We start from the raw sequence: 14,471 nt of genomic DNA, 5'->3' as shown, positions 1-14,471 counted from the left end.
GGCCATCTGCTGTGATTGGTTGGGGTTAGAGAAGGAAGACAAGATAAAGACATGCTGTGGAAGAGAGACAGAGGTTAATAACAGATATGATTCAATGCAGAGAGGTCTGTTAATACATAGTGAGTGAGAAAGGTGACTGGAAAGGAAAAACTCAATGCATCATGGGAATCCCCCGGCAGCCTACGTCTATTGCAGCATAACTAAGGGAGGATTCAGGGTCACCTGGTCCAGCCCTAACTATATGCTTTAGCAAAAAGGAAAGTTTGAAGCCTAATCTTGAAAGTAGAGATAGTGTCTGTCTCCTGAATCCAAACTGGAAGCTGGTTCCACAGAAGAGGGGCCTGAAAACTGAAGGCTCTGCCTCCCATTCTACTTTTAAATACTCTAGGAACAACAAGTAGGCCTGCAGAGCGAGAGCGAAGTGCTCTAATAGGGTGATATGGTACTACAAGGTCATTAAGATAAGATGGGGCCTGATTATTTAAGACCTTGTACAGTGGGGCAAAAAAGTATTTAGTCAGCCACCGATTGTGCAAGTTCCCCCACTTAAAATGATGACAGAGGTCAGTAATTTGCACCAGAGGTACACTTCAACTGTGAGAGACAGAATGTGAAAAAAAAATCCATGAATTCACATGGTAGGATTTGTAAAGAATTTATTCGTAAATCAGGGTGGAAAATAAGTATTTGGTCACCTCAAACAAGGAAAATCTCTGGCTCTCACAGACCTGTAACGTCTTCTGTAAGAAGCTTTTCTGTCCCCCACTCGTTACCTGTATGAATGGCACCTGTTTGAACTCATCATCTGTATAAAAGACACCTGTCCACAGCCTCAAACAGTCAGACTCCAAACTCCGCCATGGCCAAGACCAAAGAGCTTTCGAAGGACACCAGGAAAAGTATTGTAGACCTGCACCAGACTGGGAAGAGTGAATCTACAATAGGCAAGCAGCTTGGTGTGAAAAAATCAACTGTGGGAGCAATCATCAGAAAATGGAAGACATACAAGACCACTGATAATCTCCCTCGATCTGGGGCTCCACGCAAGATCTCACCCCGTGGGGTCAAAATGATCATGAGAACGGTGAGCAAAGATCCCAGAACCACACGGGGGGACCTGGTGAATGACCTGCAGAGAGCTGGGACCAAAGTAACAAAGGTCACCATCAGTAACACACTACAACGGCAGGGAATCAAATCCCGCAGTGCCAGACGTGTTCCGCTGCTGAAGCCAGTGCATGTCCAGGCCCGTCTGAAGTTTGCCAGAGAGCACATGGATGATACAGCAGAGGATTGGGAGAATGTCATGTGGTCAGATGAAACCAAAGTAGAACTTTTTGGTATAAACTCAACTCGTCGTGTTTGGAGGAAGAAGAATACTGAGTTGCATCCCAAGAACACCATACCTACTGTGAAGCATGGGGGTGGAAACATCATGCTATGGGGCTGTTTTTCTGCCAAGGGGACAGGACGACTGATCCGTGTTAAGGACAGAATGAATGGGGCCATGTATCGTGAGATTTTGAGCCAAAACCTCCTTCCATCAGTGAGAACTTTGAAGATGAAACGAGGCTGGGTCTTCCAACATGACAATGATCCAAAACACACTGCCCGGGCAACAAAGGAGTGGCTCCGTAAGAAGCATTTGAAAGTCCTGGAGTGGCCTAGCCAGTCTCCAGACCTCAACCCCATAGAAAATCTGTGGCGGGAGTTGAAAGTCCGTGTTGCTCGGCGACAGCCCCAGAACATCACTGCTCTCGAGAAGATCTGCATGGAGGAATGGGCCAAAATACCAGCTACTGTGTGTGCAAACCTGGTAAAGACCTATAGTAAACGTTTGACCTCTGTTATTGCCAACAAAGGTTATGTTACAAAGTATTGAGTTGTATTTTTGTTATTGACCAAATACTTATTTTCCACCCTGATTTACGAATAAATTCTTTACAAATCCTACCATGTGGATTCATGGATTTTTTTTTCACATTCTGTCTCTCACAGTTGAAGTGTACCTCTGGTGCAAATTACTGACCTCTGTCATCATTTTAGGTGGGGGAACTTGCACAATCGGTGGCTGACTAAATACTTTTTTGCCCCACTGTATGTGAGGAGCAGGATTTTGAATTCTGGATTTAACAGGAAGCCAAAACAGGAGAAATCTGCTCTGTCTTTCTAGTCCCTGTCAGGACTCTTGCTGCAGCATTTTGGATTAGCTGAAGGCTTTTCAGGGAGTTTTTAGGACTTCCTGATAATAATGAATTACAGTCGTCCAGCCTGGAAGTAATAAATGCATGAACTAGTTTTTCAGCGTCACTCTGAGACAGGATATTTCTAACTTTAGAGATGTTGCGCAAATGGAAGAAAGCAGTCTTACATATTTGTTTAATATGTGCGTTGAAGGACATGTCCTGGTCAAAAATGACTCCAAGGTTCCTCACAGTGTTACTGGAGGCCAAGGTAATGCCATCCAGAGTAAGAATCTGGTTAGATACCATATTTCTAAGATTTTCAGGGCCGAGTACAATAACCTCAGTTTGATCTGAATTAAGAAGCAGAAAGTTAGCGGCCATCCAGGTCTTTATGTCTTTAAGACATTCCTGCAGTTTAACTCATTGGTGTGTGTTATCTGGCTTCATGGACAGATAGAGCTGGGTGTCATCGGCATAGCAGTGAAAATGTATGCTATGTCTTCTAATGATGCTGCCTAAGGGAAGCATGTATAATGTAAACAGAATTGGTCCTAGCACTGAACCCTGTGGAACTCCATAATTAACCTCAGTGTGTGAAGAGGACTCTCCATTTACATGCACAAACTGGAGTCTATTAGATAGATATGACAAGCTGAAAGTGCTCAGGTGCCACATTACACAAGAACTGGACTGAAAATCAGCAGCCACGGGTCTGATGCTTCGAGTGGTTGTTAATATGCACGGACGAGGTCAAAACACGGTGGAGGCTCAGTCACGGCTCAAGCCAGACGTCAGCATTTACTGAGCACAGAACAAAAGGCAGCCAGAGAAGAGCTTTGAATGTCCTCCTAGAAATATTCCTGAAGACTCCACAAAGAAACTTTTCCCAAGGTGGTCATCCCAAATACTGACTGACAGTAAAGTACAAACTCTGTTTTTGCTTTCATGCTGTATTTCCATGTATGTTTGCACGTTTTAATGCATCGCCATGCCTGTATTTCACATTTTCCTAGCAAAATATAAAGAAATGAGGGATGGTTTGAGATTTTTGCAGAAGCAGCTTGTTAATCACTTGCTGATAAGATTACCAGATGATAAGACGGGGACACGTATGTCTTTGCATCACAAAGACATACAGCTTAGGAAACAGTTTATTATGTTGGACTGCAGTAAAGCACAGGCGGCTCTATTTGGCAGCATGAAGCTGCTGTTTTACATTACGCCTAATGTAAGCTACAGAAAGAGTTTCTCACTGTAATAAAAAAATGTTTTAAATCTGACAAATGCTGACTTCCTCAGGCCGGTACACTATTTTATGCCTAATAACTGACATCTTCAGGATTTCAAATGACGAAAGGAAGAAAAAAATTGAAAAAATATGACCAAAAATAATTTGCATAAAGTCAAGATTTCAGATGAGTTAAGCACAAGTTTGAAATAACTAGACAAAGACAGCATATAACTGGCAAAAAACCCAAAACAACAACTATAGATTCATGCACAAGAATTCCAGGTTCATACAGAAACCACAGCTGCAGTGTGGTGTGTGCAGGTAATGAAATAACTGCACCCAGAATGCACTTCTGCTTCATAGGAAGGAAAGAAAACGCAGCATACGACAACACATTATTCCTGATTTTCTAGTCAACCATGCGGTTTAAGCTATAGCGACCTAGTGCGAAGGAACTCAACGTCTGATTCAGGATCAGAAAAATCGAACAGGAGACGTCGAAACAAAGAGGAAACAGTCGGTGGAAACACGCGTGCTATATTTAATAGGAGAGAACACCCTGACTGGGTGCCATACAGAAATGTCTTTGCTGATAAATACACCCTCAGTTCTGTTATCGCCAAATGAAAATAGTGAAAGGAAGCACTCTGATGGAAAAGTGCCCCACCCTCCACGCCAGCTACACCACGACTGTTTTGCAGACCAAACCCTGCTGCCTCTTTGAAGCAAAGAGATTTTTACATGCAGTGATTCTTCAGTATGAAATATATGAGTTATGAAGAAGCTCTGATGGGCCGTATCGGTGCCTCTCTTCTCCTGTGTGCAGTCTGGGAGCACAAATACAGACACTTCTAACTTTGAGGCAACAATTTGGGAAGCAGGAACAACGTGACCTCAAATCTGTCCGACACATTTTAAATGAAGTTGAGTATCAGCTGTGAGCCAGGTCTTACCAACCATCAGATGAGGTGTGTGTGTGTGTGTGTGTGTGTGTGTGTGTGTGTGTGTGTGTGTGTGTGTGTGTGTGTGTGTGTGTGTGTGTATATATATATATATATATATATATATATATATATATATATATATATATATATATATATATATATATATATATATATATATATATATATATATATATATATATATTATAGCAGCTGGATAGCGTAGTGGTTAGACTACACGCCTTTGGAACAGAGGATCGCAAGTTCGATTCCTGCCTGGGGCGTCTGTATCCAGTAAGGGTCCTAAGGCTAGACCCCCTATGCTAAGCAAGCCTACCGCAGACATGAGCGAGACAGATAAATATGAAGGCATGCCGGCTCGGACGTCGCCCGGATCAACAAGGTCCGCGTCAGGTGTTGAGGAACCAGGGCACCCTGACGAAAAGTGGGCTACTGGAACAAGAAGGCATCGGTGGGCAAGAGACGAAAACAGGGCGTTGTTGGAATGCTACTATGCAAGTAACCCCGGCGGAAGGGGCTACATGAATAGGATGAGGGACCTATGGATTCTTCGATACCCAACATCCACAATGACGGCGAAACAACTAGTAGCTCAGTGTTCCAACATTCGAAAGAAGGGACTGCTCTCACAGCTAGAGATTGACGAGGTACAACACAAATGCTACGGCAAGGAGGAGTCAGGACGCCAGGTCAGGGGGGAGATATCATCACCCCCACCCGAGATTGGGTACATAGCCCCAAGTGCGATAGGAGAAGGATCGTTGAGTGCGAGAGGAACTGACCTGAAAAATAGGATAATGGCCAAGCTTGAAACCTGGATCCCACGTAGCCGGTTACCAAGATTACGTGAAGTTCCCTCAGAGGTCTGCTAGATGATGTTAATGCAGCACTACGGGCAATACCTACAACCACGATTACCGACACTAACAAGCTGATCTACAATACGGCAACAGTGATCAGTGAGATGCTTGGCTACAAGTTGAACAGCGACAAGGGGCAGTACCCTCCATGGAGAAGGAGGCTAGAGGGCAAGATCAAAGTAGCACGGAGGGAGGTTAGCCAACTAACGGAGTTGCAGAAAGGTGCGACAAATAAGGTGCCTAAGAAATACAGCAAGCTGTCCATACCTGAGGCCTTGGAAACTGCCAAGCAAAGACTCACAGCCTTGGCCAGCCGCTTGAGGAGGTACACCAGAGAGATAGAAGGCAGGAGAATAAACCAGCTGTTCTCCACAGAACCAGCAAAGGTGTACTCTCAGTGGCAAGGGAACAATAAGAGAACAGCACCACCAAGGCTGGAGACGGAGCAATACTGGAAGAGCATATGGGAGAAGGATGCAACCCATAACGGCAATGCTCAGTGGCTAGAGGATCTGAGGGCTGACCACAGCAACCTCCCTGAACAGGGTCCAGTAACCATCACAGTGGCAGATATCCAAGAAAGGGTCTCCAGTATGAAGAGTTGGACAGCACCAGGGCCCGACATGGTTCACGCCTACTGGCTGAAGAAGCTGACTGCACTCCACGAGCGTCTGGCAGCACAAATGAACCAGCTGCTAGTTAACGAGAGACACCCGGAATGGCTAACTGAAGGCCGGACGGTCCTGATCCCCAAGGACCCCAAGAAGGGACCGGTCCCCTCCAACTACCGACCAATAACCTGCCTCAGTACTACATGGAAGCTCCTGTCAGGCATCATATCGGCTAAGATGAACAGGCACATGGGTCAATACATGAGCGGGACACAGAAAGGAATTGGCAAGAATACCAGAGGCGCAAAACACCAGCTACTGGTAGACAGAACAATCAGCCGAGACTGCAAGACCAGACTGACCAACCTGTGCACTGCCTGGATTGATTACAAGAAGGCCTATGACTCAATGCCCCACAGCTGGATACTGGAATGCCTAGAATTGTACAAGATCAATGGGACCCTAAGAGCCTTCATCAGGAACTCAATGGGGATGTGGCGTACAACACTAGAGGCCAACTCCAAGCCCATAGCACAAGTCACCATCAAGTGCGGGATCTACCAAGGAGATGCTCTGTCCCCACTGCTGTTCTGCATAGGCCTGAACCCCCTCAGTGAGATCATTAACAAGACTGGCTACGGATACCGACTACGGAACGGAGCAGTTGTCAGCCACCTCCTGTACATGGATGACATCAAGCTGTATGCCAAGAGTGAACGAGACATCGATTCACTGATCCACACTACCAGGCTATACAGCAATGACATTGGAATGTCGTTCGGACTGGAGAAGTGTAGTCGGATGGTAACAAAGAGAGGGAAGGTAGTCAGAACTGAGGGGATTGAACTACCAGAAGGCAACATTGCAGACATAGAGGACAGTTACAAGTACTTGGGGATCCCACAGGCGAATGGGAACCATGAAGAGGCCGCTAGAAAAGCTGCAACCACCAAGTACCTGCAGAGGGTCAGGCAAGTCCTGAGGAGTCAGCTGAATGGTAAGAACAAGATCCGGGCCATCAACACGTACGCCCTGCCCGTGATCAGGTACCCTGCTGGGGTAATAGGCTGGCCAAAGGAGGAGATAGAAGCCACTGACATAAAGACAAGAAAGCTCCTTACCATGCATGGAGGGTTTCACCCCAAATCCAGCACCCTGAGGCTGTACGCTAAGCGGAAGGAAGGGGGCCGGGGACTGGTGAGTGTCAGCACCACAGTCCAGGATGAGACAACGAACATCCAAGAATACATTAGGAAGATGGCCCCAACTGACCGAGTGCTCAGTGAATACCTCAGGCAGCAGAAACCCAAGAAAGAGGAGGGAGACGAGGAACCATCATGGAAGGACAGGCCCCTGCACGGTATGTACCACCGGCAGATAGAGGAGGTGGCTGATATCCAGAAATCCTACCAGTGGCTGGACAAAGCTGGACTGAAAGACAGCACAGAGGCACTAATCATGGCAGCACAAGAACAAGCTCTGAGCACAAGATCCATAGAGGCTGGGGTCTATCACACCAGGCAAGACCCCAGGTGCAGGCTGTGTAAAGATGCCCCAGAGACAATCCAGCACATAACAGCAGGGTGCAAGATGCTAGCAGGCAAGGCATACATGGAACGCCATAACCAAGTGGCCGGCATAGTGTACAGGAACATCTGTGCCGAGTATAACCTGGAAGTCCCGAGGTCAAAATGGGAGATGCCCCCAAGGGTGGTGGAGAATGACCGAGCTAAGATCCTGTGGGACTTCCAGATACAGACGGACAAAATGGTGGTGGCTAACCAACCGGACATAGTGGTGGTAGACAAACAGAAGAAGATGGCCGTAGTGATCGATGTAGCGGTTCCGAATGACAGCAATATCAGGAAGAAGGAACACGAGAAGCTGGAGAAATACCAAGGGCTCAGAGAAGAGCTCGAGAGGATGTGGAGGGTGAAGGTAACGGTGGTCCCCGTGGTAATCGGAGCACTAGGTGCGGTGACTCCCAAGCTAGGCGAGTGGCTCCAGCAGATCCCAGGAACAACATCGGAGATCTCTGTCCAGAAGAGTGCAGTCCTGGGAACAGCTAAGATACTGCGCAGGACCCTCAAGCTCCCAGGCCTCTGGTAGAGGACCCGAGCTTGAAGGATAAACCGCCCGCAGGGGCGTGCTGGGTGTTTTATATATATATATATACACTATATATATATACACACACACGTGTGTGTGTGTGTAGCAGAAAATCGAAACTATGAGCTAAGAAGGCCCGGGGCAGAAGAAGGTAGATAATCCTGTATGGTTTTACTGTGGCAGGCAGCTCCTTTCACATCACACAAAGACATTCAATCCTTGTTAATAAAAAAAAATAGTAATTAAGTTCAGGTTTAAAGAACTGACTTCCTGTGACTGTGGAAAACTAACTCTCTGAGGGAAAATGGCACGCCAGGGTTTATGGGGTGGGCTATTTAAGGGAAGCAGTGTGGCAAACTATCAGAGACCGAGGGATATGAGGGGGTCAAAGGTTACGTTTAGGAAATACACAATCATATCCTTGTTCTGGGTGATGAAACACGCACACTTAGGGATTTTTATTCTTTGCCTTTAGAAGGACTTCTAGTAGACGGGCTCGTGTCAGAGCACAGCGGGATTTGAGTTCTGGGTTAAAGCTCAGTCGGTCCCGACCTGCAGGCCTGGACTCGGAGCGACAGCCAGTTCGTACCATCCAACTTTATCTCGTGTGCACATACTGAATTATACACAAATACAATAACGCAAAAATATAGTTTCAGGCATCTAATGACATATTCAAATCGTGTTTAACAGTGTTGGGTAAGTTACTTTAAAATAGTAACTTAGTTACATTACTAGTTACTTCTCTCAAAAGTAACTCAGTTACTTCAAGTTACTCGTTACTTTCAAAGTAACTAGTTACTAGGGAAAGTAACTTTGGTTTTACTCAGAATTCTCTTGTTAATGTGTTGCTTCCATAACTTTGCCAGTCTTCTAGCTTGCTTACTTGCCACAGTGCACTGTGCCACCTACCAATAGAAAGGATATGATAATGTGCATATTTCCACGAGAGAAATCCCACGCCTGGACCGTCATTGACTGCTGCCATGATTCTAGCCTACGTCACAGCGTCATGTGCGCCTTTTACATGCAACACAAAAACTGCAGTCGTGGTGCTTTCGATTGTACTCAGAACTCGGAAATTCTGCCTTCTGAATAGGAAGATGTAGGTAACACCAGACTGCAGATGAGCTGCATACATGGCTGGACTGGGACAGAAAATTGGCCCGGGCATTTTGACTAGAGACCGGCCCACCATTATAGGAAAAATCATAAAGCCTTTGAATGAAAATAAACGCTGTTGTGACAGTGATGTACACTGTTCTGATGGTATATATGCATCAATCTATCAATCGTTTGTTGTAAGATTCAGATAATTATTTAATAAAAGCGAGACATTTTAAATGAGAATAAGAAAGAAAAGTATTTCTTTGTGCCCCCCTCTCCCTGTTAATGCCCTACCTGGCCCCCTGGCAACACTTTGCTAGACCCGCCCCTGCACAGTTACCAGCTGTCAGCTACTTAGAAAAGGATCCTGGGGTTATTTGTCTCTCAGAAACAGTTCATAACTTCAACTCATTCATGTCACCTAAAAGGTAAACCTGTTTCTCCATCACCTGTTCAGCTCTGATGATCCAGTAAGGACATCTCCTGGTTTCATCTTCATGTTTCCCTCTCACCACATATCCAAACCGACATCATGACCAGCAGCTTTTTTTACAGCTGTGGCTCCAGCAAACATCAGCTGATACTAGAAATTAATATTAAATAAATTCTAACAACAGCTGATCAAGCTTAAACGTGCTGCTGTTGTTTAGCGCGACATCCGCTGGTTTCTTCTTTCGGAGCAAAGTGAGCGATAAACAAACAAGAGAGACGATCAGCTGATCATTGATCAGTTTCATGATTGAAGTAGAAACGGGAGAGAGAGGGTGAGAGGATGAGAGAAGAGGCAGCTGTGCAGCGTAAACACAGAATAACTCCAGCTTTGTGTCTTTTCCATTGTAGCTGAATTACGGGACAAACTGTTCCTTTTCACCTCAATAAGAAACGCGTAATATTTTCTCTGAATACCAGACGGGACGGTTGGCAACTCTAATAACTTATGAACAAAATAAAGTTCAACATCAGTAACATCATAGCACCCACCCAGCTGTATAGAAACTCCGTCATGCTAGCTAGCACGCAGTACGGAAAAAGTCAGAATAACGAAAATAAACTCCACCTACACTTGGTTTATATCTGACCCAGAGAGACTGCAGGTCATAACTTCTTACCTGAAGTTCAGTTCACACTTGGACCACGCCTCGGGTCTCTTTTCCTTCTGCGTCCCCTTTCCTTCATCCACCTGCTGGCCTCCACCACTTGCTAATGTTACTGAATCTGTGGAAGCTCCGCGATGCCACCACACGAAGTAACGAGTAACGACCCTATCTAAATCCCAGTAACGACTAACGCGTTCCTGGTTTTGGCATAATAACTAGTTACCGTGCTCGTTACCACAATAATAACGTAGTTACTGTAACGCGTTACTTAATAACGCGTTAGTCCCAACACTGGTGTTTAAGTTATTTTATTCTAAACTTGGGTAGCAGCGAGAGTTTCCCCTTTTTTCTTCTGTTTAACTGAAATGAAAAACAGATCCCAGCGTGGGCACCTCGACCGTAAAACACATTAAAGTGGCACAAAAGCCTGGATCACAGAAAATAAACCAGTGATGCTTTCCCACTATTAAAAAATAGGATTGCCTGTTTAATTCAAACCCAGATCTCAGACACTGATTCGGGGGAAAAGGATCATTTTATGAACAAACCCTTTCTCAGCTCAGTCAAAGAATTTCATGATAATGTTTTGATATTTAAATAATACATATACCTTGTTGTACAAACACTGTATATAAAGGATGGACATAGACAGTGATGTCACCAGTTGGTTTGTGAAGTCTCATTATGAAGGTGGATACTTTTTAACCCTAAATGAGATGATCATTTAGAAATTCAACATCACTTTGTAATAGCGAATCTTTGAACTAACAATTGAAACAATAAAAGCACTTTTTTATTTTTTTTATTTTACTGAGCCCAAACATTTGGGATTCAAGGTCCTTTACGACATCATAGGAACCCTTTCGGTAACCAGAGGAGTCGCCCCCTGCTGGCCTATAGAGAGAATGCAGGTTTCATGGCTTTACTTTTTAGAAACAAGACCAGAGGCGAGGCCACATCCATCTTTTATATACAGGCTATGGGTTGTCTCACCTTGTGACTGAGCAAACTCATCTTTGTGACCTCCTGCGACCTGGGTGGCAACCATGACGACAATGAAAGTGCAGACCAGACCAGTCCTCCATAGCATCTCCATGGTTACTACAGTAGTTGCTATAGTAACAAAATTCAGTGCAGTGGTCCCCGTGCCTCTGTTCCAACATGTCTCCTGCCCTCTCGGATGCCCCGTTGCCTAGCAGAGGGACAGCTCAGCGCTCTGCTGGGCCATGGCTGCAAAAGATCGGAGAGCCAGCAGCGTCTTCGGCGTTTTGTCAGCAAGAGGTGATGGACCCTGAAGAAGTCCTCACAGAAGTGGAAAACACCTAGACGGGTTTCTCAAGGGGCTCAGCGGCAGTGGTGGCTTCACACCCCTCTCCGTTTGCCTGCAGAAGAGAAGCTGTTTAGTGACTGCAGGAGGAAGGCCAGGAAAGGGTTTGAAAGGGTGGGGAAAGACAAACTTAGGCTCAAAGACGAAGGAGGAACAAGGGAGACACAGTAAAACACAGACAGAGGGAGAGCATGAGATCCCAATGACCCATGCAGTTCCCAGTCTAACAAGGCAAATCTACCCAGTTCATATTCAAGGACTGCCCAGTCCTCCATTGTTCCTTGTGATAATCAATCTTGGCTTTAGTAAGGGTAAGTACCCAGTCTTTCACTCTGGTGACCAGCGATAACAATAGGTCCCAACCTGGGGCCTCTGAGGACCCACACTTTAAGCTGACTGTCCACCGGAAAGAGTTCAAACACAAAGGAGGCCATTGATCTCGTAGAAAGCTGTGCTCGGTGCCCAAACGGGGCTAGGAGTGGGTATTATGTCAGAGGGTCTGAGGGTAAAATGAGCCAATTTGAGAGACGCAGCAGGTTGCCATCACCGCTACCCTGCCTGACTCTGCAACCTGCATGGCTGAGCGACCCACTGGCTGGTATCCAGCTTACTAACTGGCCAACTAACTAGCAGACCGATGGTGTGAGTGCCTATACATCAACCAGTGTTGATATTTGGAGCACAACATGGACAGATAATATCGCCTTTTTCTGAATCCGAGGCCCCTAGTTTAAGAAAATAAATGAATAAATAATAAAAATACAGGAGCAACAATAAGACTTCAAAAACAAACATTCAAATTTGATGATTTCTTGCTTAGCTCACCACCAGCCCGTTGTGGCAGACAGCCGCCCCACAGTAGGATAAGCAGCCCACATTTCTTTAGGTTGTAGACTTCAGCTTCAGCCAAAGCTGACAAAAGACCTAATGCTGGTGTTTCATGTGGCCTGTGCACAGCAGTGGTACTTAACAAGGCTTAAACCTTTAATTACAGCAAATGAAAGAAGGCACAACAGGAAATAAAGGACATGATTTGCACAGTAGTGAACAAAGCCAGTTCTGAGTCAGCAGATGACAGCTAGTGTTTTACCCTGACAGATGTGACTCTATGAACAGAAAGCTTTTAAGACCGTATGCAGGTAAAAGTTCAGCATCACAAATTTCTTTCTTGTGTCGTTTTTTTCCACACCACTAATTTAGCCGTCGAGTGCTATAAATAATCCTCAGGCTCTTTTTTTATTATTTTTGTGTCCTTTGAGACAAACATGCAGCAAGATTATAATAACAATGGAAAAACGACTTCCTCATCCACACAGTACCCATTACAAAAACAAGAGCGGAGCCAGGAATCGGCAGTCACAGTTTCATGGGTGCCCTTCTCTCTCTTTTGACTTGAGTTTCCTGGCTACATATTGCAGTGTCAGCTAAAAACCCAGCCCTATCCTCCAGTAAAGTCTGCCCACCCAGCTTTACTCTTGTCCCAGCCCTGCTAGCCTCCCTCCCTCAGAGCTGTCTGGGGAGAGAAGAGCGAGCGGAGACGCCGCACTGGCCCAGATGGCTGGCGGCTAACCAACTGCAGCCAAAGGTAATCGGAGGCAGATGGGAAACCTTTTGGTGACGAGAGCAGGGGGAACAAGTTGCCTCCTGCAAAAAAAAGAAAAGGAGGAGGGAAAAAAAGCCAAGTGCAGAATCTGAAGGCAATGAGAGAGGGAAAGAGAGGGGAGTGTAAGCTATTCAAGCCAGCTGGGAGAGCCATTCTTGAGTGTTAATACTCTAAACTGAGTGTGGAGGAGATGAAAGGGCCCCTAATGTGGCTCTTGCTTAATTTCACACAGCGACGGGCAGGTACAGTTCAAAACTAAAAAGAAAGAAAGAAAGAAAGCTTGCTTTAAAAACAATGAGGGGTCTTTGTGCTGTTGCAACTTCCCTCATATATGGAACAACTAAAAGTCTTTCTCCCCTCCCTCCCTCCCTCCCTCCTCCGGCTTTCTCCCAGTCATTTCCTGCGCGAGCCAAGCTCCCTTTCCATTTTCATTACTTGTTTCTGCACAGCTCTCGATTTATTGTGGGCTTATTAGACTTGCTATCAAGTGCTTTTCATGACCACTACATCTCCTCTTGTTTACTTAAGCCAGAGAAAGAGAGGAGAGATAGGACCCCCCCAACACACACACAAACTAGTGCTATTCAAATACAGCTGCTAAGAAAGATTTGTGGACAGGCTTCACACACACCACAACACGCATGCACCGCCGCGCACACAGCTCTTCTGGTAAATTATTGCTACTCTGGAAATGCGGCTAAATTAAGAGAGAGCTGTCTCGCAGAGGTGACGGCGTTGTACATCTTCCCCGGCCTGTTGTGCAAAGCTTTCCCTCTGGGCTGTATCACTTGTACGAAATAAAAAGCGTATGTTTGTCAGGAGGCCAGGCCGAGGCGAGCGCGCGCGCGCGCGCGCGCACGGACTCTCCGGGGTCTGGGTTTTGCTTGGATGGATATCGACCGTATAGCTCTACAATCGCGGCCAAAAAAAGAAAAAGGAAAGGAAAGGGGAGGGGGCTCCGAGCCGGGCCACACAGCTTCCAGGGCTATCAGAGCTTTGCAGAGGAGAAAAGAAAGGGGTCGTTGTTACCAAGAGAGAAAGGAGTTGGAGCGCACGGGATAATTAGGTGGGAATTTAAGGGTGGGCCAAAATACTCAAGTGTAATCAAGTCAGTGGACCCTGAGGCATATTGACACGTCACTTCTATTTTTTTATAATCTGATCATCTACTGAACACTGACTGGTGCTTTTTTATAACTGTGTTTAACAGGATGGATATTCCTTTTTCATACTGCAGCCTAACTATGCTGTCCTTGTGTCTAACCGCTGCCAGGGAGAGTGAAGCTATCCGAAAACTAGCACGCTAATCAAAACCATATGACCGGTCTGTGTCGACCGCACAGATGCTAAGTGTCCCTCAGCTCAGCTTCAAGTCTGG

At 45.8% G+C, this 14,471-nt stretch overlaps 1 protein-coding gene across 2 annotated transcripts in view; it reads right to left on the bottom strand.

Annotated features, from left to right (window-relative positions):
• The window catches only part of adamts10 (ADAM metallopeptidase with thrombospondin type 1 motif, 10), a 70,856-nt gene that overhangs the window by 54,487 nt on the left and 1,898 nt on the right, over positions 1 to 14,471 (bottom strand). For both annotated transcript variants that reach the window (XM_080886477.1, XM_080886476.1), the window contains exon 2: positions 11,157 to 11,545. In XM_080886477.1, the coding sequence (XP_080742603.1) occupies positions 11,157 to 11,259 (103 nt within the window). In that variant the 5' untranslated portion in view covers positions 11,260 to 11,545. The remainder of the gene's footprint in view (positions 1 to 11,156; positions 11,546 to 14,471) is intronic.

This window comes from Rhamphochromis sp. 'chilingali', assembly GCF_963969265.1.
Source record: "Rhamphochromis sp. 'chilingali' genome assembly, chromosome: 7".
In the NCBI taxonomy this organism is placed as follows: domain Eukaryota; kingdom Metazoa; phylum Chordata; class Actinopteri; order Cichliformes; family Cichlidae; genus Rhamphochromis; species Rhamphochromis sp. 'chilingali'.
Note: the sequence above shows the minus strand (reverse complement) of the source record. Positions and strands in the feature narration are given on the sequence as shown.